A 22,203-nucleotide genomic window follows, 5' to 3' on the forward strand; every position below is an offset into this window, starting at 1 on the left:
AATGGATTCAAGCATTTCCCCCACTACCGCTGTTCGGCTGACTGGTCTATAATTCCCCTGCTTTATCTCTACCTCCCTTTTTGAATATCGGAGTGACATGAGCTACCCTCCAATCTGCAGGGACAGTTCCAGAGTCTATAGAATCCCGGAAGGTGACCACCAATGCGTCCACTATTTCCAGAGCCACCTCCTTAAGCACTCTGGGATGCAGATTCTCAGGCCCTGGGGATTTATCCGCCTTCAATCCCAGAACTTTCCCAGCACCATTTCTCTACCATTTCTCTACCAATTATTTTTCTTTGTTAATGTTGATCTCCTTCAGTTCTTCCCTCTCACTAAACGTTTCATTCTCCAGCATTTCTGGTATCTGATTTGTATCTTTTTTTGTGAAGACAGAACCAAAGTATGTATTCAATTGCTCAGCCATTTCTTTGTCCCTCATTATGCATTCCCCTGTTTCTGTCTGTAGAGGACCTACATTTCTCTTTACCAATCTCTTCCTCTTCACATATCTATAGAAACTCTTAGTGCCAGTCTTTATGTTCCCTGCAAGCTTCCTTTCGTACTGTACTTTCCCCTTCTTAATCAATCCCTTCGTCCTTCTTTGCTGAGTTCTAAATTGCTCCCAATCCTCAGACCAATTATTTTTCTTGGCCAATCTGTATGCTTCTTCCTTTGCAGATACTATTTCTAATTTCCTTTGTAAGCCATGGATTGGCCCTCTTACCCCCTTTGCTTTTGTACCAGACAGGAATGAACAGTTGCTGTAGTTCCCCATGCGTTCCTTGAATGTTTGCCATTGTCTGTCCAATGTCATCCCTTTAAGTAACTCTCCCCAATCTATCAAGGCCAACTCACGCCCCATATCTTCATAGTTCCCGTTATTAAGATTCAGCACCCTAGTCTCCGAATCGACTACTTCACTCTCCATCTTGATAAAAAATTCTATCATGTTATGGTCGCTCATCCCCAAGGGGTCTCGTACAGCCAGATTGGCAATGATTCCCTTCTCATTACACAGTACCCATCTAAGATGGTCTGCTCTCTAGTTGGTTCTGACACATATTGGTCAAGAAAACCATCCTGTATACACTCAGGAATTCCTCCTCTACGGTATTGTGGCTAATTTGATTTGCCCAATCTATGTGAAGATTAAAATCACCCATGGTCACCGACATTCCTTATTACATGCATCTCTAATTTCTTGTTTAATGTCATTCCCAACATCACCACTGCAGTTTGGGGGTCTGTATATGGCCCACTAATGTTTTTTGTCCCTTGGTATTTCTCAACTCTACCCACACAGATTCTACATTGTCAGAGCTAATATCCTTTCTCACTGCTGTGTTAATTTCCTCTTTAACCAGCAGTGCCACACCACCACTTTTTCTTTAATGCCTGTCCTTCCTAAATACTGAGAACCCTGGTACATTCAGTTCCCATCCCTGGTCACCCTGCAGCCGTGTCTCCGTAATCCCAATTATATCGTACCCATTTATATCTATCTGTGCGATTAGTCCATCCACTTTATTGCAAATGCTTGGTGCATTGAGACACAGAGCCTTTAAGTTTGTCTTTTTCACAATGCTTGTCTTGCTCCCAATATTTTTCTCTTTTGCCCTGTTTGAATTTTGTCCTTGGTTTCTCCACCTATCACTTTTCTTATTCACTTTTCTACCTTTTGTTTTTGTTCTTGCTCCCTCTTTATCTGACTCCTTGCATAGGTTGATGTATTGATTGTGGAATCACTCAGCTCTATTACATGTTGCTTATGCTGTTTGGCAGACAAGTAATCCTGTGTTGTGGTTTCACCAGGTTGACACCTCATTTTTCAGTATGGCTGATGTTGTTCCTGCCATGCTCTCCTGTACTCTTCATTGAACCAGGGTTGGTCCCCTGGCTTGGTGGGAATGGTAGAATGGGGGATTTGCCGGGCCATGAGGTTGCAGATTGTGGTTGGATACAATTCTGCTGCTGCTGATGCCCACAGCGCCTCATGGATGCCCAGTCTTGAGTTGCTGGATCTGTTTGAAGTCTAACCCATTTAGCACGGTGGTAGTGCCACACAACACGATGAAGGATGGTGAGGATTAGGTCAAGTATGTTTTCCCTCTTGTTGGTTCTCTCACCACCTGCTGCAGTCCCAGTCTAGCAGCTATTGTCCGTTAGGACCCGGCCAGCTCGGTCTGTGGTAGTACGACTGAGCCACTCTCGGATGGACATTGAAGTTCCACATTCAGAGCATATTCGGTGCCCTTGCCACCCTCAGTGCTTCTTCCAAGTGGTGTTCAACATGGAGTGTATTGATTCATCAGCTGATGGTGGCCGGTACGTGGTAATCAGCAGGAGGTTTCCTTGCCCATGTTTAACCTGAAGCCCTGAGACTTCATGGGGTCCAGTGTCGATGTTGAGGATTCCCAGGGCAACTCCCTCCCGGGCAAGATGGTAGAATAGTGGTTAGCACTGTAGCTTCACAGCGCCAGGGTCCCAGGTTCGATTCCCCGCTGGGTCACTGTCTGTGTGGAGTCTGCACGTTCTCCCCGTGTGTGCGTGGGTTTCCTCCGGGTGCTCCGCTTTCCTCCCACAGTCCAAAGATGTGCAGATTAGCTGGATTGGCCATGCTAAATTGTCCTTTGTGTCCAAAAAGATTAGGAGGGGTTGTTGGGATAGGGTGGAAGTGAGAGCTACAGTGGATCGGTGCAGACTCGATGGGACAAATGGCCTCCTTCTGCACTGTATGTTCTATGTTCTCCTGACTGTATCCCACTGTGCCACCCCCTCTGCTGTGTCTGCACTGCCAGTGAGACAGGACATACCCAGGAATGGTGATAGTGGTATCTAGGACATTGTCTGTAAGATATAATTCTATGACTATGTCAGGATGTTGCTAAACGAGTCTGTGAGACAGCTCTCCCAACTTTGGCACACACCCCCAGATGTTAGTCAGGGTCGGCAGGGGTGAGTTTGTCGTTGTCGTTTCCGGTGTCTGGTTCGATATCAGGTAGGCCATCCGGTTTGATTCCTTTTTTGCATTTTTGTAGCAGTTGAATACAATGAATGGATTGCTGGGCCATTTAAGAGGGCATTTAAGAGTCAACCACATTGCTGTGGGTCTGGTGTCACATCAGGTCAGACCAGGTAAGGACGGCAGATTTCCTTCCCTTAAGGACATTAATGAACCAGATGGTTTACAACAATTGACAATGGTTTCACGGTCATCATTGGAGGTTTCATTCCAGATATTTTATTGAGTTTAAATTCCATCACCTGCTATGGTGGGATTTGAACCTAGGTCCCCAGATCATTATCCTGGGTCTCTGGATTACTCGTTCAGTGACAATAGCACTTGTGCACTCCAAGGGGGTGGCTTGCCAGGCCATTTCAGAGGACAGTTAAAAGTCAATCACATCTACAGGGGAGGCAAGGGGGGCAGCAGGAAAGTGGAATTGAGGCCACAATCAGATCAGAATGATCTTCTTGAATCGTGGAGCTCCTGGGGTCATCGGTCCCAAAACACTTTCTAGTCAATTAAGTGCTTTTGAAGTATAATCGCGATTGTAATGTAGGAAATTCAGCTGCCAATTTGTGCACAGCAAAATTCCACAAACAGCAATGTGATAGTAGAGTCATAACAACACAGAAGGAGGCCATTCATCCCATCGGGTCAATTCTGGCTTTCCGTAAAGCAATCTCGTCAGCCCGATTCCAAGGTAATCTGTTTTTGTGATGTTTGAGGACTAAATAATGACCAGAACATTCATAATTCATAGAACATAGAACAGTACAGCACAGTACAGGCCCTTCGGTCCACGATGTTGTGCCGACCATTTATCCTAATCGAAGATCAACCTAACCTACACCCCTTCAATTTACTGCTGTCCATGTGCTTGTCCAAGAGTCGCTTAAATGTCCCAAATGACACTGACTCCACCACCTTCACTAGCAGTGCATTTCATACACCCACCACTCTCTGTGTAAAGAAGCCTATCTTTGCTATCTCCCCTCCACCTTCCTCCAATCACCTTAAAATTATGTCCTCTCGTGGCAGCCGGCATACGGAGGCTAGTGGGATGAAATGTGAGAACGAGGGGGACTCTATCCTTGTTCTGGGAGGGAGGGGAGGGGGTGATGGTAGTGGTGCGGGAGATGGACCGCACACTATTGAGGGCCTGTCAACAACTGTAGGTGGGAAATCACGGTTGAGGAAGAAGGAACACATTTTCGAAGCACCATTTGGGAAAGTGGCATCATCGGAACAAATGCGACGGAGGCGAAGGAGTTGAGAGAAAGGGATGGAGTCCTTACAGGGTGTAGGGTGCGAAGAGCTGTAGTCCAGATAGCTGTGGGAGTCAGTGGGCTTGCAGTGGATATTAGTAGATAGTCTATTGCCGGAAGTGGAGACAGAAAGATCAAGGAAGGGAAGGGAAGTGTCTGAGATGGACCAGGTGAAAGTGATGGAGGGGTGGAAAATGGAAGCAGAGTTGATGAATTTTTCCAGGTCCGGGCGAGAGCATGACGCGGCACCAAAATAGTCATCAATGTATCGGTAAAGGAGTTGTGGGAGGGGGCCCGGAGAGGCCTGGAACAAGGAATGTTCCACAGACCCCATAAGAGGCAAGCGTAGCTAGGACCCGTGCAGGTACCCATTGCTACACCTTTGATTTGGAGAAAGTGAGATGAGTTAAAGGAGAAGTTGTTGAGAGATGGAACAAGTTCAGCCAGGCGGAGGAGAGTGTTGGTGGATGGGAATTGTTCAGGCCTCTTTTCGAGAAAGAAGCGAAGAGTTCTCAGGCCATCCTGGTGTGGGATGGAGGTGTAGAGGGATTGCACATCCATGGTGAATAGAATGTGGTTAGGGCCCGCGAACTGGAAGCTGTCAATGTGACGCAGAGCATCAGAGGAATCCCGGATGTAGGTGGGGAGGGAATGGACCAGAGGAGCGAGGATGGAGTCGAGATAAGAGGAAATAAGTTTGGTGGGGCAGGAGCACGCTGACACAATGGACCTGCCGGGACAGTCCTTTTTGTGGATTTTGGGAAGTAGGTAAAAGCGGGCTGTCCGGGGTTGGGGGACTATAAGGTTGGAAGCCGTAGGAGGAAGGCATCCGGAGGAAATGAGGTCACGAACAGTGTTGGAGATAATGGCTTGATGTTCAGTGGTCTGGTCATGGTCCGGGGGAGGTAAGAGGAGGTATCTGAGAGTTGGCGCTCAGCCTCTGCGGGGTAGAGACCAGTGCGCCAAACGACAACAGCACCCCCTTTGTCAGCAGTGAAGAGCAGAAAGTTCAGAAGGAGCGAGGTTGGAATGGGTGAGGGGGCAGGAAAATTAAGACGGCCAATGTCCCGTCGGCAGTTCTCAATGAAAAGATCAAGGGCAGGTAATTGGCTGTGGAAACGAGTCTCGGAAGCTTGTGGAAGCGAGGATCCTTTCTCCTCTTTGCTTCCCCTCCCCCCACATCTACAGTTCACCCTCAGATGTTAGTTTCTTTGCTGTTTGACCTTTCACATCTTTTTTTCTGTTTGGGGACTGCCATTAGCACTCTTCCCCCTTGGTTTCCATGGCCATTATCACCCTGTTTGCCTGGGTTTCTGTGGCACGAACAAAGAAAAGTACAGCACAGGAAGGAACAGGCCCTTCGGCCCTCCAAGCCTGCGCCGACCATGCTGCCCGTCTAAACCAAAATCTTCTACCTTCCGGGGTCCGTATCCCTCTATTCCCATCCTATTCATGTATTTGTCAAGATGCCTCTTAAATGTCACTATCGTCCCTGCTTCCACCACCTCCTCCGGCAGCGAGTTCCAGGCACCCACTACCCTCTGTGTAAAAAACTTGCCTCGTACATCTCCTCTAAACCTTACCCCTCGCACCTTAAACCTATGCCCCCTAATAATTGACCCCTCTACCCTGGGGAAAAGCCTCTGACTATCCACTCTGTCTATGCCCCTCATAATTTTGTAGACCTCTATCAGGTCGCCCCTCAACCTCCGTCGTTCCAGTGAGAACAAACCGAGTTTATTCAACCTCTCCTCATAGCTAATGCCCTCCATACCAGGCAACATCCTGGTAAATCTCTTCTGCACCCTTTCTAAAGCCTCCACATCCTTCTGGTAGTGTGGCGACCAAAATTGAACACTATACTCCCAAGTGTGGCCTAACTAAGGTTCTATACAGCTGCAACATGACTTGCTAATTTTTATGCTCAATACCCCGGCCAATGAAGGCAAACATGCCGTATGCCTTCTTGACTACCTTCTCTACCTGTGTTGCCCTTTTCAGTGACCTATGGACCTGTATACCTAGATCTCTCTGACTGTCAATACTCTTGAAGGTTCCACCATTCACTGTATATTCCCTACCTGCATTAGACCTTCCAAAATGTATTAGCTCACATTTGTCCGAATTAAACTCCATCTGCCATCTCTCTGCCCAAGTCTCCAAACGATCTAAATCCTGCTGTATCCTCTGACAGACCTCATCGCATTCCGCAATTCCACCAACCTTTGTGTCGTCCGCAAACTTACTAATCAGACCAGTTACATTTTCCTCCAAATCATTTATATATACTAGGAACAGCAGAGGTCCCAGCATAGAACCCTGCGGAACACCACTAGTCATAGCCCTCAAATTAGAAAAGCACCCTTCCATTGCTACTCTCTGCCTTCTATGACCTAGCCAGATCTGTATCCATTTTGCCAGCTCACCTCTGATCCCGTGTGACTTCACCTTTTCTACCAGTCTGCCATGAGGGACCTTGTTAAAGGCCTTACTGAAGTCCATATAGACCCCATCCACTGCCCTACCTGCATCAATCATTTTTGTGACCGCCTTGAAAAACTCTATCAAAGAACAAAGAACAAAGAAAATTACAGCACAGGAACAGGCCCTTCGGCCCTCCCAGCCTGCGCCGATCCGGATCCTTTATCTAAACCTGTCTCCTATTTTCCAAGGTCTACTTCCCTCTGTTGTCACCCGTTCATATACCTGTCTAGATGCCTCTTAAATGATGCTATCGTGCCCGCCTCTACCACCTCCGCTGGTAAAGCGTTCCAGGCACCCACCACCCTCTGCGTAAAAAACTTTCCACGCATATCTCCCTTAAACTTTCCCCCTCTCACCTTGAAATCGTGACCCCTTGTAACTGACACTCCCACTCTTGGAAAAAGCTTGTTGCTATCCACCCTGTCCATACCTCTCATAATTTTGTAGACCTCAATCAGGTCCCCCCTCAACCTCCGTCTTTCCAACGAAAACAATCCTAATCTACTCAACCTTTCTTCATAGCTAGCACCCTCCATACCAGGCAACATCCTGGTGAACCTCCTCTGCACCCTCTCTAAAGCATCCACATCCTTCTGGTAATGTGGCGACCAGAACTGCACGCAGTATTCCAAATGTGGCCTAACCAAAGTCCTATACAACTGTAACATGACCTGCCAACTCTTGTACTCAATACCCCGTCCGATGAAGGCAAGCATGCTGTATGCCTTCTTGACCACTCTATCAACCTGCGTTGCCACCTTCAGGGTACAATGGACCTGAACTCCCAGATCTCTCTGTACATCAGTTTTCCCCAGGACCCTTCCATTGACCATATAGTCTGCTTTTGAATTTGATCTTCCAAAATGCATCACCTCACATTTGGCTGGATTGAACTCCATCTGCCATTTCTCTGCCCAACTCTCCAATCTATCTATATTTTGTTGTATTCTCTGACAGTCCTCCTCGCTATCTGCAACTCCACCAATCTTAGTATCATCTGCAAACTTGCTAATCAGACCACCTATACCTTCCTCCAGGTCATTTATGTAGATCACAAACAACAGTGGTCCGAGCACGGATCCCTGTGGAACACCACTAGTCACCCTTCTCCATTTTGAGACACTCCCATCCACCACTTTTCTCTGTCTCCTGTTGCCCAGCCAGTTCTTTACCCATCTAGCTAGTACACCCTGAACCCCATACGACTTCACTTTTGCCATCAACCTGCCATGGGAAACCTTATCAAACGCCTTACTAAAGCCCATGTATAGTTAGTAAGGCATCAAGTTAGTAAGACACGACCTCCCCTTCACAAAACCATGCTGCCTCTCGCTAATACATCTACTTGCTTCCAAATGGGAGTAGATCCTGTCTCGAAGACTTCGCTCCAGTAATTTCCCTACCACTGATGTAAGGCTCACCGGCCTGTAGTTTCCTGGATTATCCTTGCTACCCTTCTTAAACAAAGGAACAACATTGGCTATTCTCCAGTCCTCCGGGACATCACCTGAAGACAGTGAGGATCCAAAGATTTCTGTCAAGGCCTCAGCAATTTCCTCTCTAGCCTCCTTCAGTATTCTGGGGTAGATCCCATCAGGCCCTGGGGACTTATCCACCTTAATATTTTTCAAGACGCACAACACCTCGTCTTTTTGGATCTCAATGTGACCCAGGCTATCTACACACCCTTCTCCAGACTCAACATCCACCAATTCCTTCTCTTTGGTGAATACTGATGCAAAGTATTCATTTAGTGCCTCGCCCATTTCCTCTGGCTCCACACATAGATTCCCTCCCCTGTCCTTCAGTGAGCCAACCCTTTCCTTGGTTACCCTCTTATTTTTTATGTAAGTGTAAAAAGCCATGGGATTTTACTGAATCCTATTTGTCAATGACTTTTCGAGTCCCCTTTTAGCCCTCCTGACTCCTTGTTTAAGTTCCTTCCTCCTTTCCTTATATTCCACACAGGCTTCATGCCTCCTTTGTCTTTTTGACGAGGCCTACGCTATCTCTCGTTATCCAAGGTTCCTGAAATATTTAGAACATAGAACATAGAACAGTACAGCACAGAACAGGCCCTTCGGCCCTCGATGTTGTGCCGAGCCATGATCACCCTACTCAAACCCACGTATCCACCCTATACCCGTAACCCAACAACCCCCCCTTAACCTTACTTTTTAGGACACTACGGGCAATTTAGCATGGCCAATCCACCTAACCCGCACATCTTTGGACTGTGGGAGGAAACCGGAGCACCCGGAGGAAACCCACGCACACACGGGGAGGACGTGCAGACTCCACACAGACAGTGACCCAGCCGGGAATCGAACCTGGGACCCTGGAGCTGTGAAGCATTTACGCTAACCACCATGTTACCGTGCTGCTGTGCTGTTCCGCACAGGAACATGCCGGTTCTGGGGCGGTATTCTCCCCTACCCGGCGGGGTGGGGGGTCCCAGCGTGCTGGAGTGGCGCCAACCACTCCGGCGTTGGGCCTCCCCAAAGGTACGGAATTCTCTGCACCTTTAGGGGCTAGGCCCGCGCCGGATGGGTTGGCGCTCCGCCAGCCGGGGGGGGGCGCGGGCGATCGGACCCCGGGGGGTGCCCCCACAGCACTGGCCCGCCCGCCGATCGCTGGGCCCCGATCGCGGGCCAGGCCACCGTGGGGGCACCCCCCCGGGGTCCGATCGCCCATGCCCTCATCCAAGTCATCAATGAAAATCACAAACAGCAGAAGACCCAGAACTGATCCCTGTGGTACGCCACTGGTAACTGGGCTCCAGGCTGAATATTTGCCATCCACCACCACTCTCTGACTTCTATCGGTTAGCCAGTTCGTTATCCAACTGGCCAAAATTCCCACGATCCCATGCCTCCTTACTTTCTGCATAAGCCGACCATGGGGAACCTTATCAAATGCCTTACTAAAATCCATGCACACTACATCCACTGCTTTACCTTCATCCACATGCTTCGTCACCTCCTCAAAGAAGTCAATAAGACTTTTGAGGCAAGACCTACCCCTCACAAATCCGTGCTGACTATCCCTAATCAAGCAGTGTCTTTCCAGATGCTCAGAAATCCTATCCCTCAGTACCCTTTCCATTACTTTGCCTACCACCGAAGTAAGACTAACTGGCCTGTAATTCCCAGGGTTATCCCTATTCCCTTTTTTGAACAGGGACACGACATTCGCCACTCTCCAATCCCCTGGTACCACCCCTGTTGACAGTGAGGACAAAAAGATCATTGCCAACTGCTCTGCAATTTCATCTCTTGCTTCCCATAGAATCCTTGGATATATCCCGTCAGGCCCGGGGGACTTGTCTATCCTCAAGTTTTTCAAAATGCCTAACACATCTTCCTTCCTGACAAGTGTCTCCTCGAGTTTATCAGTCTGCTTCACGCTGTCCTCTCCAACAATATGGCCCCTCTCGTTTGTAAATACTGAAGAAAAATACTTGTTTAAGACCTCTCCTAGCTCTTAAGACTCAATACACAATCTCCCGCTACTGTCCTTGATCGGACCTACCCTCGCTCTAGTCATTCTCATATTTCTCACACATGTGTAAAAGGCCTTGGGGTTTTCCTTGATTCTACCCGCCAAAGATTTTTCATGCCCTCTCTTAGCTCTCCTAATCCTTTTCTTCAGTTCCCTCCTGGCTATCTTGTATCCCTCCAGCACCCTGTCTGAACCTTGTTTCTTCAGCCTTACATAAGTCTCCTTCTTCCTCTTAACAAGACATTCAACCTCTCTTGTCAGCCATGGTTCCCTCACTCAACCATCTCTTCCCTGCCTGACAGGGACATACATATCAAGGACACGTAGTATTTGTTCCTTGAATAAGTTCCACATTTCAATTGTGTCCTTCCCTGACAGCCTATGTTCCCAACTTATGCACTTCAGTTCTTGTCTGACAGCATCGTATTTACCCTTCCCCCAATTGTAAACCTTGCCCTGTTGCACGCACCTATCCCTCTCCATTACTAAAGTGAAAGTCACAGAATTGTGGTCACTATCTCCAAAATGCTCCCCCACTAACAAATCTATCACTTGCCCTGGTTCATTACCAAGTACCAAATCCAATATGGCCTCCCCTCTGCTCGGACAATCTACATCCTGTGTTAGAAAAGCTTCCTGGACACACTGCACAAACACCACCCCATCCAAACTATTTGATGGAAAGAGTTTCCACTCAATATTTGGGAAGTTGAAGTCACCCATGACTACAACCCTGTGACTTCTGCAGCTTTCCAAAATCTGTTTCCCAATCTCTTCCTCCACATCTCTGCTGCTATTGGGGGGCCTATAGAAAACTCCCAACAAGGTGACTGCTCCTTTCCTATTTCTGACTTCAACCCATACTACCTCGAACTGCCTTTCTGCAGCTGTTATACTATCTCTAATTAACAATGCAACCCCCCGCCCCACCTCTTTTACCACCCTCCCTAATCTTATTGAAACATCTATAACCAGGAAACTCCAACAACCATTTCTGCCCCTCTTCTATCCAAGTTTCCGTGATGGCCACCATATCGTAGTCCCAAGTACCGATCCATGCCTTAAGTTCACCCACCTTATTCCTGATGCTTCTTGCGTTGATGTATGCACACTTCAACCCATCTCCGTGCCTGCAAGTACTCTCCTTAGTCAGTGTCACCTTCCCCACTGCATCACTACATGCTTTGACGTCCTGAACATCAGCTAGCTTAGTTGCTGGACTACAAGTCCGGTTCCCATTCCCCTGCCAAATTAGTTTCAAACCTCTCGAAGAGTATTAGAAAACCTCCCTCCCAGGATATTGGTGCCCCTCTGGTTCAGATGCAACCCGTCCTGCTTGTACAGGTCCCACCTTCCCCAGAATGCGCTCCAATTATCCAAATACCTGAAGCCCTCCCTCCTACACCATTCCTGCAGCCACGTGTTCCACTGCACTCTCTCCCTATTCTTAGCCTCGCTATCACGTGGCACCGGCAACAAACCAGAGATGACAACTCTGTCTGTCCTGGCTTTTAACTTCCACCCTAACTCCCCAAACTCGTTTATTACATCCACACCCCTTTTCCTACCTACGTCATTGGAACCAATGTGGACCACGACTTCTGGATACTCCCCCTCCCCCTTAAGGATCGTGAAGACACGATCCGAGACATCCCTGGCCCTGGCACCCGGGAGGCAACATACCTTCTGGGAGTCTCGTTCGCGACCACAGAATCTCCTATCTATTCCCCTAACCATTGAGTCTCATAAAAGCGTAAGAACTAGGAGCAGGAGTAGGCCATCTGGCCCCTCGAGCCTGCTCCACCATTCAATGAGATCATGGCTGATCTTTTGTGGACTCAGCTCCACTTTCCCGCCCGAACACCATAACCCTTAATCCCTTTATTCTTCAAAAAAAATATATCTTCCTATCACTATTGCTTTCCTATTCTCCCCCAGACTCAGTGCGAGACACCTGGCCCCTGGTAAATCATCCCTCCCAACAGCATCCAAAACGGTATACTTGTTTTGAAGGGGAACGGCCACGAGGGATCCCTGCACTGTCTGCCCGTTCGTATTCCTTCCCCTGACTGTAATCCAGCTACTCTTGTCCAGTACCTTGGGTGTGGCTACCTCCCTGTAACTCTTCTCTATCACCCCCACTGCCTCACGGATGATCCGAAGTTCATCCAGCTCCAGCTCCAGTTCTCTAACGCGGTCTCTGAGGAGCTGGAGTTGGCTGCACTTCCCGCAGGTATAGTCAGCGGGGACACCGGTGGTATTCCTCATCACCCACATCCTACAGGAGGAGCATGCAACTGCCCTAGCCTCCATTCCCTCTTACCTTACAGAATATAGTTGCCCTGTGGACCAACTGGACCTCCGCCCTCCGACTCTGCTCCCAGTCAGCTGCACTCTCTGTAACTCCCGGCTCCCTTCATGCTCTTTGAGGAAATGTAGAAATGAAAGAAGCACCTTACTCCCGCCTCACCGAACTCCCTCAGTCACCAAACCCTCACTATAGCACTCAAATGCACACTGGGGTGGTCCCAAGATGGCAGCCCCCATGAGTTGCACGTGTTGTGTGGGCTTGAGGATGGCTGCCCCCAAAGACAACACGAGGCTGATTAAGGCGTCTGTGGGGGGGGGGGGGGGGGGTGGCAGGCACGCAGCCACATTGGGGGGTCTGCGGGCCTGTGAGTCTGAGAGTCAGGCCTGTGATTTTGAGGATTTCGACCTGGCCAGGCAAACTTTATCGAAATGTCCCTTTTCGCCGCAGTCGATGCAATTTGCGTTCTGAGCCGGGCAGCGATGCCTGGAGTGCTGATGCTGGCTGCAGAAATAGCAGGGTAGCCCCCCCCCCCCCCCCCGGGTTGGGCGGGCAGCTGCACGGCACAGGCCTGGGGTACTCTCTGGTCGGGGGTCCACGAGGGGGTCGCGTGATCAGACGGGAACGCATTGAGGCTTTGGAACGCTACTTCTCGGGAGGAGGCTAACTTTACCGTCTCTTTCAGGTCCAGGGCACCCTTCTCGAGTAGGCGCAGTCTCACTTAGTTGAACCTGACTCCAGCCACGTAGGCGTCCCGGACGGCGAGGTCCATATGTTGAGTGGCCGTAACGGCCTAGTAGTTGCAACTTTGCGCGAGGACTTTGAGGTCGCGTAGGTACTCCTCCGGCGATTCTCCGGGGCGTTGGCGGCGAGTATTCAGGAGGTGCCGCCCGTACACCTCATTCACGGGCCTTACGTATAGGCGCTTCAGCATCGCGAGGGCGTCTGCATAAGAGGAGGCTTCCTCGAGTTGTACAGAGATTCGATGGCTCACCCGGGCGTGGAGGAGGCTCAGCTTCTGATCGTCGGAGATGGAAGGCGAGGAGGAGACGGCGAGGTAGGCCTCGGAACAGCAGAGCCAGTGCGAAAAACTCCCTTTGGCTTCCGCGGCCTGTGGCTCGATTTCCAGTCAGTCAGGTTTGAGGGCAGATTCCATTGTGGTCTTGTGGTCGATTAAATTGATGCGACCATCAATTCACACGAGACAGAGAGTTGAAGTGAACAATGGCTTTAACCGACTAGAACAGTGCCTGCCTGCGACTGCTCTGCTACTGAGAGCTGCCTACAGGGCTGCTGCTCTTTATACCTCCCCTCAAGGGGGTGGAGCCAGGGGCGGAGCCCACAAGGGCACCAACATCATACATTCTGTGTAATATCGTACAATGGTCCATCGGTGGAGCCCACATGGGCAACAGTGTGATACAGTGCAATACAGTGGTGAATGGTCAGTGCAATACATTCACCACACCGCTTCTCCTGTAAGGTAAGTTTTTAAAATGGGAAACTTACCTTCCTGACAGACCCCTGGTTACTGCGCTCGCTGCTACCGCTGGACAACTGAAAACGATCAGCCATGATCTAATTAAATGGCGGAGCAGGCTCGAGGGGTCAGATGGCCTACTCCTGCTCCTTGTTCCTCTGTTCCTATGTTCTTATTTTCTTCCTTTTTGCTCTAGAATTTTCTGAGTTTATGAAGATCAACATGAATCTTTATGTTTACATTTCAAAAAGTAACTGAGAAATATTATAAGTTCCAGAGTAACGAACTGCTCTTTTTATTTTGTAACTAGGTGAAGCAGTTCGAGAGAAGGAATTGATGATCCAATGTGTATACTCCTCTCCTGCTTTGCGATGTGTTCAAACTGCTCACCATATACTCAAAGGTAGGCTTGTGTGTCATCAGGTCATAAAGGTTTACAGCATAAAAACAGGCCTTTTGGCCCAACTTGTCCATGACGCCCAGTTTTTACCACTGAGATGGTCAGAATTGTCCGCATTTGTCCCAGACCCCTCTATATCCACCTTACCCATATAACTGTCTAAATGCTTATTAAAAGACAAAATTGTGCCCGCCTCTACTACTGCTTCTGGCAGCTCGTTCCAGAACTCACCACCCTCTGTGTGAAAAAACTGCCCCTCTGGACTCTTTTGTAAATATCTCAGAAGTAAGTGACAGTGTGGGTATAGTTTCTGCTTATCAGCATCCTCTCTCTCTTATTCAATGACCACACCTCTTTATCCATGTAAAACTAATAAAGACCATCTTGGCAGCTCCCATGTACACACAAATACTATCTGACATCTGCCCAGATAACAGCACAGTTTGGCAAACAGATACGCTTCCTGTTCTCATTATCCAAGAGCATCCAATATGTTAAAACTGGTTGGATAATCTGGATTCTGTTAGTCAGCCAGTTAATGGTGAATTATCAATTCCTATCCACCTGAATAACTCACCATGATGTCAAAGAGCAGCTGCTGGACATTTTTCTGGGGAAGGTGAACAGTCAGTGGTCGTGGTCCACATTGTCCCAATGATTTAAGTCAGAAGGGAGATGGGGCCTTGCATTCAGAATTTAGAGATCTCGGTAGAAAATTAGCAAGCTGGGCCTCTCTAGATTACTCCCAGTGCCGTAGGAAAGTGAATATAGAAATAGGAGAATGAGAGAGATGAATAGATGAATAGGGAGATGAAATAGGAGAGTAAGGATAATGTGTGGCTGGAAATATGGTTCAGGAGAGACGGCTTTAGATTCCTGGGACACTGGGACTGGCTCTGGGGCAGATCACACCAGCCAGGTGGGTTACACCTGGACAGGGAGGGATCTGAATTCATTGCAAGGCGTTTTGTTAGTCCTGTCGGGGGGTTTTAAACTAGTTTGGCAGTGATGTGGGAACCAAGATGAAATATTAGAGAGGAATATCAGGATGCTCAAAATATTGGGAGGTACAGAAAGTACTAATCTAGAGAATAATAAGTTAATAACAGTAGCGGGAGGCAGTGACACAGTGGTATTGTTACTGGGCTAGTAATCCAGCGACCAGGGTCATTCTCGGGGAACCACCATGGCAGATGGTGAAATATGAATTCAATAAAAAAATCTGGAACTGAAAGTCTCATGGTGATCCATCTGGGTCACTGATGTCCTTCGCTAATGGCCTACTTGTGACACCAGACTCACTGCAGCTCTTAATTGTTCTCTGAAATGGCTGAACAAGGGTCAAGGGTCACTATGCATAATAATAATAATAACCTTTATTAGTGTCACAAGTAGGTTTACATTAACACTGCAATCAAGTTACTGTGAAAATCCCCTAGTCGCCACATTCCGGCGCCTGTTCAGGTACACAGAGGGAGAATTCAGAATGTCCGATTCACCTAACAGCACGTCTTTCAGGACTTGTGGGAGGAAACCGGAGCACCCGGAGGAAACCCACGCAGACACGGGGAGAACGTGAAGTGACCCAAGCCGGGAATCGAACCTGGGACCCTGGCACTGTGAAACAACAGTGCTAACCACTGTGCGGGAGAGTTATAGGCATAGCGTGATGTTGAGGTGATAACAGAGACCTTGTTTAAGGAAGGCCGAGTGCTAAATATTGGATATAAGGGCCTGGATTCTCCGCAGTCCTGCGTCAAAATCGCGTTTTTGGCACGGGGGCGGAGAATCCAATTTCACTCTGAAATCGGGCCCGGTGCCCGCCTGCCGATTCTTCGGGACCCGAGAATCGGCGTGTTCGTGGTGGCTGCGGACTCAGTCCATGGCTGCCCTGGTGGGGGTTGTGGGGATCGGACACCGGGGGGGGCCCTTATAGGCGGCCGGGGGACAGATCAGGGTGGTCGGATCTTCTGGCGTGCTGCCGATTGGGGGGGGCCTATATTCTTCATCTGCCTCTGCAGTCCGGGACCACCATGGCGCTCGGCACGGCTGCTGGAGGCCACTGCTGTGCGCATGTGCGGACTCAAAACCGGAAGTGCGGACCCAAAACCGGAAGTGCGGAGTCCCGTAATCGCAGCTAAAGCTGCATGAATCACTCTGGGTCCCTGCTAGCCCCATGCAGGGCATTGAATCGGCTCATCTTTTCTTCAGGAATGTTCGGAGTGAAACGCCAGCATTTTTACTCTGGCGTGGGGATAAAGTCCCATTTTGGGAGAATCTAGCTCAAGGTGTTCAGAAAAGATAAGGAAGGAAAAGTGGCAGCATTGCTTAAGGTGTATATAGAGGTGCTGAAGAAAGAGGATTCAAGTTCAAATTCAATCTGGCTGGAACTAAGGAATAAAAAGGAAGCAATTACACTGTTCCGTGTAGTTTATAGAAGAAACATTATAAAGTAGCTTTAAGGGGGTACTTACCCGAATGGGGCTGCACGGTAGCACAGTGTTTAGATGGACAGAGAGGGGCAATAGGTCCTAGATTGTGTTCAGGACAATCTTCTACAGCAGTTTGTGTTGAGTCTAACAAGAACGGATGCACTGTTGGACCTGGTTCTGAGAAACGAGGTGGGCCAAGTAGATCAAATCTCAGTGGGGGAACATTTAGGACACAGTGATCATTGTTTTGTAAAGTTTAAGATGATTATAGAAAGGAAAAATAGACAATTCTGAGTACAAATAATTAACCGGGAGAAAGTCAACTTCAACGGGAAAGGAAGGGAGCTGGGCTGGTTACATTGGACACAGTCAAGGTATATTCCCTTGCAAAAGATAGGAGGGAAAACAAATCCAGAGATTCCTGGGCGAAAAGGGAGACAAAAATTAAGATTATGAAGAAAGAGTATGCATCGGACAGGTGTCAGGTAGAAGTGGAATTATGAGGGAAAAACTGTCAGCCAACATAAAGGGAATCCCAAAGTCTTCTATCGGCAAATAGATAGCAAAAGGGTGACAAAGGAGTAGCAGGGCTGTTTAGGGACCTGAGAGAATTCACACATGGAGGCTGGGAGCACAGCAGAGAGATTAAATTAATACTTTACCTCGTTACCAAGGAGATAGATGCTACACAGGACATGGAGACAGACAAGATAACTGTGTCCCTCAAAGAGTTCAAAATTGCTTAGGACGAAGTGTTGAATGGGCATGTTGGTACTGAAAGTTGACAAGTACCTGGGCAGGAAGAGATGCATCCAAGGATATTGAAGGAAGTGAGAATGGAAATTTCCGGGGCACTGACCATAATTTTTCAGTCTTCTCTGGACTCAGGGAGGTGGAGAATTGCAAATGTTATGCCCTTATTCAAAAAAGGTTTTAGGATAGCTCCGGAAATTACAGAGCAGTCAGTTTAACATCAGTGGTGGACAAGCTTCTAGAAAATAAATTTTGGGACACAATTAGCAGTCACATGGAAAAATGTGGGTTGATTAGAAAGAGCCAGCATTGATTTATAAAGGGGAAATCGTGTTTAACTAACTTGTTTGAGTGTTTTAAAGAGGTAACAGAAAGGGTCGATGAAAGTAATGCTGTTGATGTGGTGTACATGGATTTTCAGAAGGCATTCGATACAGTGCCACACAACAGACTTCTAAGAAAAGTTCTAGTTCATGGAATAAAAAGGACAGTAGCAACATGGATACAAAATTGGCTGAATAATAGTAAGCAAAGAGTAACAGTTAATGGATACTTCATGGGCAGGAGCAAGGTTTGTAGTGGTGCTCCCAAGACAGTGGTGTCACTGGCTAGGCCAGCATTTATTGCTCATCCCCTAATTGCCATTCAACTGAATGGCCTGTTTGCCATTTTAGAGAACATTGCTGCGGATCAGGAGTCATATGGAGGGCAGACCAGGTAAGGATGGCAGATTTCCATCCCGAAAGTGCATTTGTGAACCAGATGGATTTAACGCTAATCATTTCATGGTTATCATTAGATGTTTAATTCCAGGTGGTTTTTAAATTGAATTTTTAACAAATGTTGTAGAGACAAGTCCTGGAATCTCAGACCAGTGGGTCTGAGGGCAGTGGGTCAGAGGGCAGTGGGTCGGAGGGCAGTGGGTCTGAGGGCAGTGGGTCTGAGGGCAGTGGGTCTCAGGGCAGTGGGTCTGAGGGCAGTGGGTCTGAGGGCAGTGGGTCTCAGGGCAGTGGGTCTGAGGGCAGTGGGTCTCAGACCAGTGGGTCTGAGGGCAGTGGGTCTCAGGGCAGTGGGTCTGAGGGCAGTGGGTCTGAGGGCAGTGGGTCTGAGGGTAGTGGGTCTGAGGGCAGTGGGTCTGAGGGCAGTGGGTCTGAGGGCAGTGGGTCTGAGGGCAGTGGGTCTGAGGGCAGTGGGTCTGAGGGCAGTGGGTCTGAGGGCAGTGGGTCTGAGGGCAGTGGGTCTGAGGGCAGTGGGTCTGAGGGCAGTGGGTCTGAGGGCAGTGGGTCTGAGGGCAGTGGGTCTGAGGGCAGTGGGTCTGAGGGCAGTGGGTCTGGGGGCAGTGGGTCTGGGGGCAGTGGGTCTCAGGGCAGTGGGTCTCAGGGCAGTGGGTCTCAGGGCAGTGGGTCTGAGGGCAGTGGGTCTCAGGGCAGTGGGTCTGAGGGCAGTGGGTCTGAGGGCAGTGGGTCTGAGGGCAGTGGGTCTGAGGGCAGCGGGTCTCAGGGCAGCGGGTCTCAGGGCAGTGGGTCTGAGGACAGTGGGTCTGAGGGCAGTGGGTCTGAGGACAGTGGGTCTGAGGGCAGTGGGTCTGAGGGCAGTGGGTCTGAGGGCAGTGGGTCTCAGGGCAGTGGGTCTGAGGGCAGTGGGTCTGAGGGCAGTGGGTCTGAGGGCAGTGGGTCTGAGGGCAGTGGGTCTGAGGGCAGTGGGTCTCAGGGCAGTGGGTCTGAGGGCAGTGGGTCTGAGGGCAGTGGGTCTGAGGGCAGTGGGTCTGAAGGCAGTGGGTCTCAGGGCAGTGGGTCTGAGGGCAGTGGGTCTGAGGGCAGTGGGTCTGAGGGCAGTGGGTCTGAGGGCAGTGGGTCTGAGGGCAGTGGGTCTGAGGGCAGTGGGTCTGAGGGCAGTGGGTCTCAGGGCAGTGGGTCTGACGGCAGTGGGTCTGAGGGCAGTGGGTCTGAGGGCAGTGGGTCTGAGGGCAGTGGGTCTGAGGGCAGTGGGTCTGAGGGCAGTGGGTCTCAGGGCAGTGGGTCTGAGGGCAGTGGGTCTGAGGGCAGTGGGTCTGAGGGCAGTGAGTCTGAGGGCAGTGGGTCTGAGGGCAGTGGGTCTCAGGGCAGTGGGTCTCAGGGCAGTGGGTCTGAGGGCAGTGGGTCTGAGGGCAGTGGGTCTGAGGTAAGTGGGTCTCAGGGCAGTGGGTCTCAGGGCAGTGGGTCTCAGGGCAGTGGGTCTGAGGGCAGTGGGTCTCAGGGCAGTGGGTGTCAGGGCAGTGGGTCTCAGGGCAGTGGGTCTGAGGGCAGTGGGTCTCAGGGCAGTGGGTCTGAGGGCAGTGGGTCTCAGGGCAGTGGGTCTGAGGGCAGTGGGTCTGAGGGCAGTGGGTCTCAGATCAGTGGGTCTGAGGGCAGTGGGTCTGAGGGCAGTGGGTCTGAGGGCAGTGGGTCTGAGGGCAGTGGGTCTCAGGGCAGTGGGTCTCAGGGCAGTGGGTCTCAGGGCAGTGGGTCTCAGTGCAGTGGGTCTGAGGGCAGTGGGTCTGAGGGCAGTGGGTCTGAGGGCAGTGGGTCTGAGGGCAGTGGGTCTCAGGGCAGTGGGTCTGAGGGCAGTGGGTCTCAGGGCAGTGGGTCTGAGGGCAGTGGGTCTGAGGGCAGTGGGTCTCAGGGCAGTGGGTCTGAGGGCAGTGGGTCTCAGGGCAGTGGGTCTGAGGGCACTGGGTCTGAGGGCAGTGGGTCTCAGGGCAGTGGGTCTGAGGGCAGTGGGTCTGAGGGCAGTGGGTCTGAGGGCAGTGGGTCTGAGGGCAGTGGGTCTCAGGGCAGTGGGTCTCAGGGCAGTGGGTCTCAGGGCAGTGGGTCTCATGGCAGTGGGTCTGAGGGCAGTGGGTCTCAGGGCAGTGGGTGTCAGGGCAGTGGGTCTGAGGGCAGTGGGTCTGAGGGCAGTGGGTCTGAGGGCAGTGGGTCTGAGGGCAGTGGGTCTCAGGGCAGTGGGTCTCAGGGCAGTGGGTCTGAGGGCAGTGGGTCTCAGGGCAGTGGGTCTGAGGGCAGTGGGTCTCAGGGCAGTGGGTCTCGGACCAGTGGGTCTCAGGGCAGTGGGTCTGAGGGCAGTGGGTCTGAGGGCAGTGGGTCTGAGGGCAGTGGGTCTGAGGGCAGTGGGTCTGAGGGCAGTGGGTCTGAGGGCAGTGGGTCTCGGACCAGTGGGTCTGAGGGCAGTGGGTCTGAGGGCAGTGGGTCTGAGGGCAGTGGGTCTGAGGGCAGTGGGTCTGAGGGCAGTGGGTCTCAGGGCAGTGGGTCTCAGGGCAGTGGGTCTCAGGGCAGTGGGTCTCAGGGCAGTGGGTCTGAGGGCAGTGGGTCTGAGGGCAGTGGGTGTCAGGGCAGTGGGTCTGAGGGCAGTGGGTCTGAGGGCAGTGGGTCTGAGGGCAGTGGGTCTGAGGGCAGTGGGTCTCAGGGCAGTGGGTCTGAGGGCAGTGGGTCTCAGGGCAGTGGGTCTCAGGGCAGTGGGTCTCGGACCAGTGGGTCTCAGGGCAGTGGGTGTCAGGGCAGTGGGTCTGAGGGCAGTGGGTCTGAGGGCAGTGGGTCTGAGGGCAGTGGGTCTGAGGGCAGTGGGTCTGAGGGCAGTGGGTCTCAGGGCAGTGGGTCAGAGGGCAGTGGGTCTGAGGGCAGTGGGTCTGAGGGCAGTGGGTCTGAGGGCAGTGGGTCTGAGGGCAGTGGGTCTGAGGGCAGTGGGTCTCAGGGCAGTGGGTGTCAGGGCAGTGGGTCTCAGGGCAGTGGGTCAGAGGGCAGTGGGTCTGAGGGCAGTGGGTCTGAGGGCAGTGGGTCTGAGGGCAGTGGGTCTGAGGGCAGTGGGTCTGAGGGCAGTGGGTCTGAGGGCAGTGGGTCTGAGGGCAGTGGGTCTGAGGGCAGTGGGTCTGAGGGCAGTGGGTCTGAGGGCAGTGGGTCTGAGGGCAGTGGGTCTCAGGGCAGAGGGTCTGAGGGCAGTGGGTCTGAGGGCAGTGGGTCTGAGGGCAGTGGGTCTGAGGGCAGTGGGTCTCAGGGCAGTGGGTCTCAGGGCAGTGGGTATCAGGGCAGTGGGTCTGAGGGCAGTGGGTCTGAGGGCAGTGGGTCTGAGGGCAGTGGGTCTGAGGGCAGTGGGTCTGAGGACAGTGGGTCTGAGGGCAGTGGGTCTCAGGGCAGTGGGTATCAGGGCAGTGGGTCTCGGGGCAGAGGGTCTGAGGGCAGTGGGTCTGAGGGCAGTGGGTCTGAGGGTAGTGGGTCTGAGGGCAGTGGGTCTCGGGGCAGTGGGTCTGAGGGCAGTGGGTCTGAGGGCAGTGGGTCTCAGGGCAGTGGGTCTGAGGACAGTGGGTCTGAGGACAGTGGGTCTGAGGGCAGTGGGTCTGAGGGCAGTGGGTCTGAGGGCAGTGGGTCTCGGGGCAGAGGGTCTGAGGGCAGTGGGTCTGAGGGCAGTGGGTCTCGGGGCAGTGGGTCTGAGGGCAGTGGGTCTCAGGGCAGTGGGTATCAGGGCAGTGGGTCTGAGGGCAGTGGGTCTGAGGGCAGTGGGTCTGAGGGCAGTGGGTCTGAGGGCAGTGGGTCTGAGGACAGTGGGTCTGAGGGCAGTGGGT

At 51.2% G+C, this 22,203-nt stretch overlaps 1 protein-coding gene across 1 annotated transcript in view; it reads left to right on the top strand.

The window, feature by feature from the left end:
• Positions 1-22,203, top strand: part of LOC119968698 (ubiquitin-associated and SH3 domain-containing protein A-like) — a 231,182-nt gene that overhangs the window by 135,528 nt on the left and 73,451 nt on the right. The window contains exon 10 of the mRNA XM_038801292.1: positions 14,359-14,451. Coding sequence (XP_038657220.1) covers positions 14,359-14,451 — 93 coding nt within the window. The remainder of the gene's footprint in view (positions 1-14,358; positions 14,452-22,203) is intronic.

Source organism: Scyliorhinus canicula, chromosome 7 (assembly GCF_902713615.1).
Source record: "Scyliorhinus canicula chromosome 7, sScyCan1.1, whole genome shotgun sequence".
Classification (NCBI taxonomy): domain Eukaryota; kingdom Metazoa; phylum Chordata; class Chondrichthyes; order Carcharhiniformes; family Scyliorhinidae; genus Scyliorhinus; species Scyliorhinus canicula.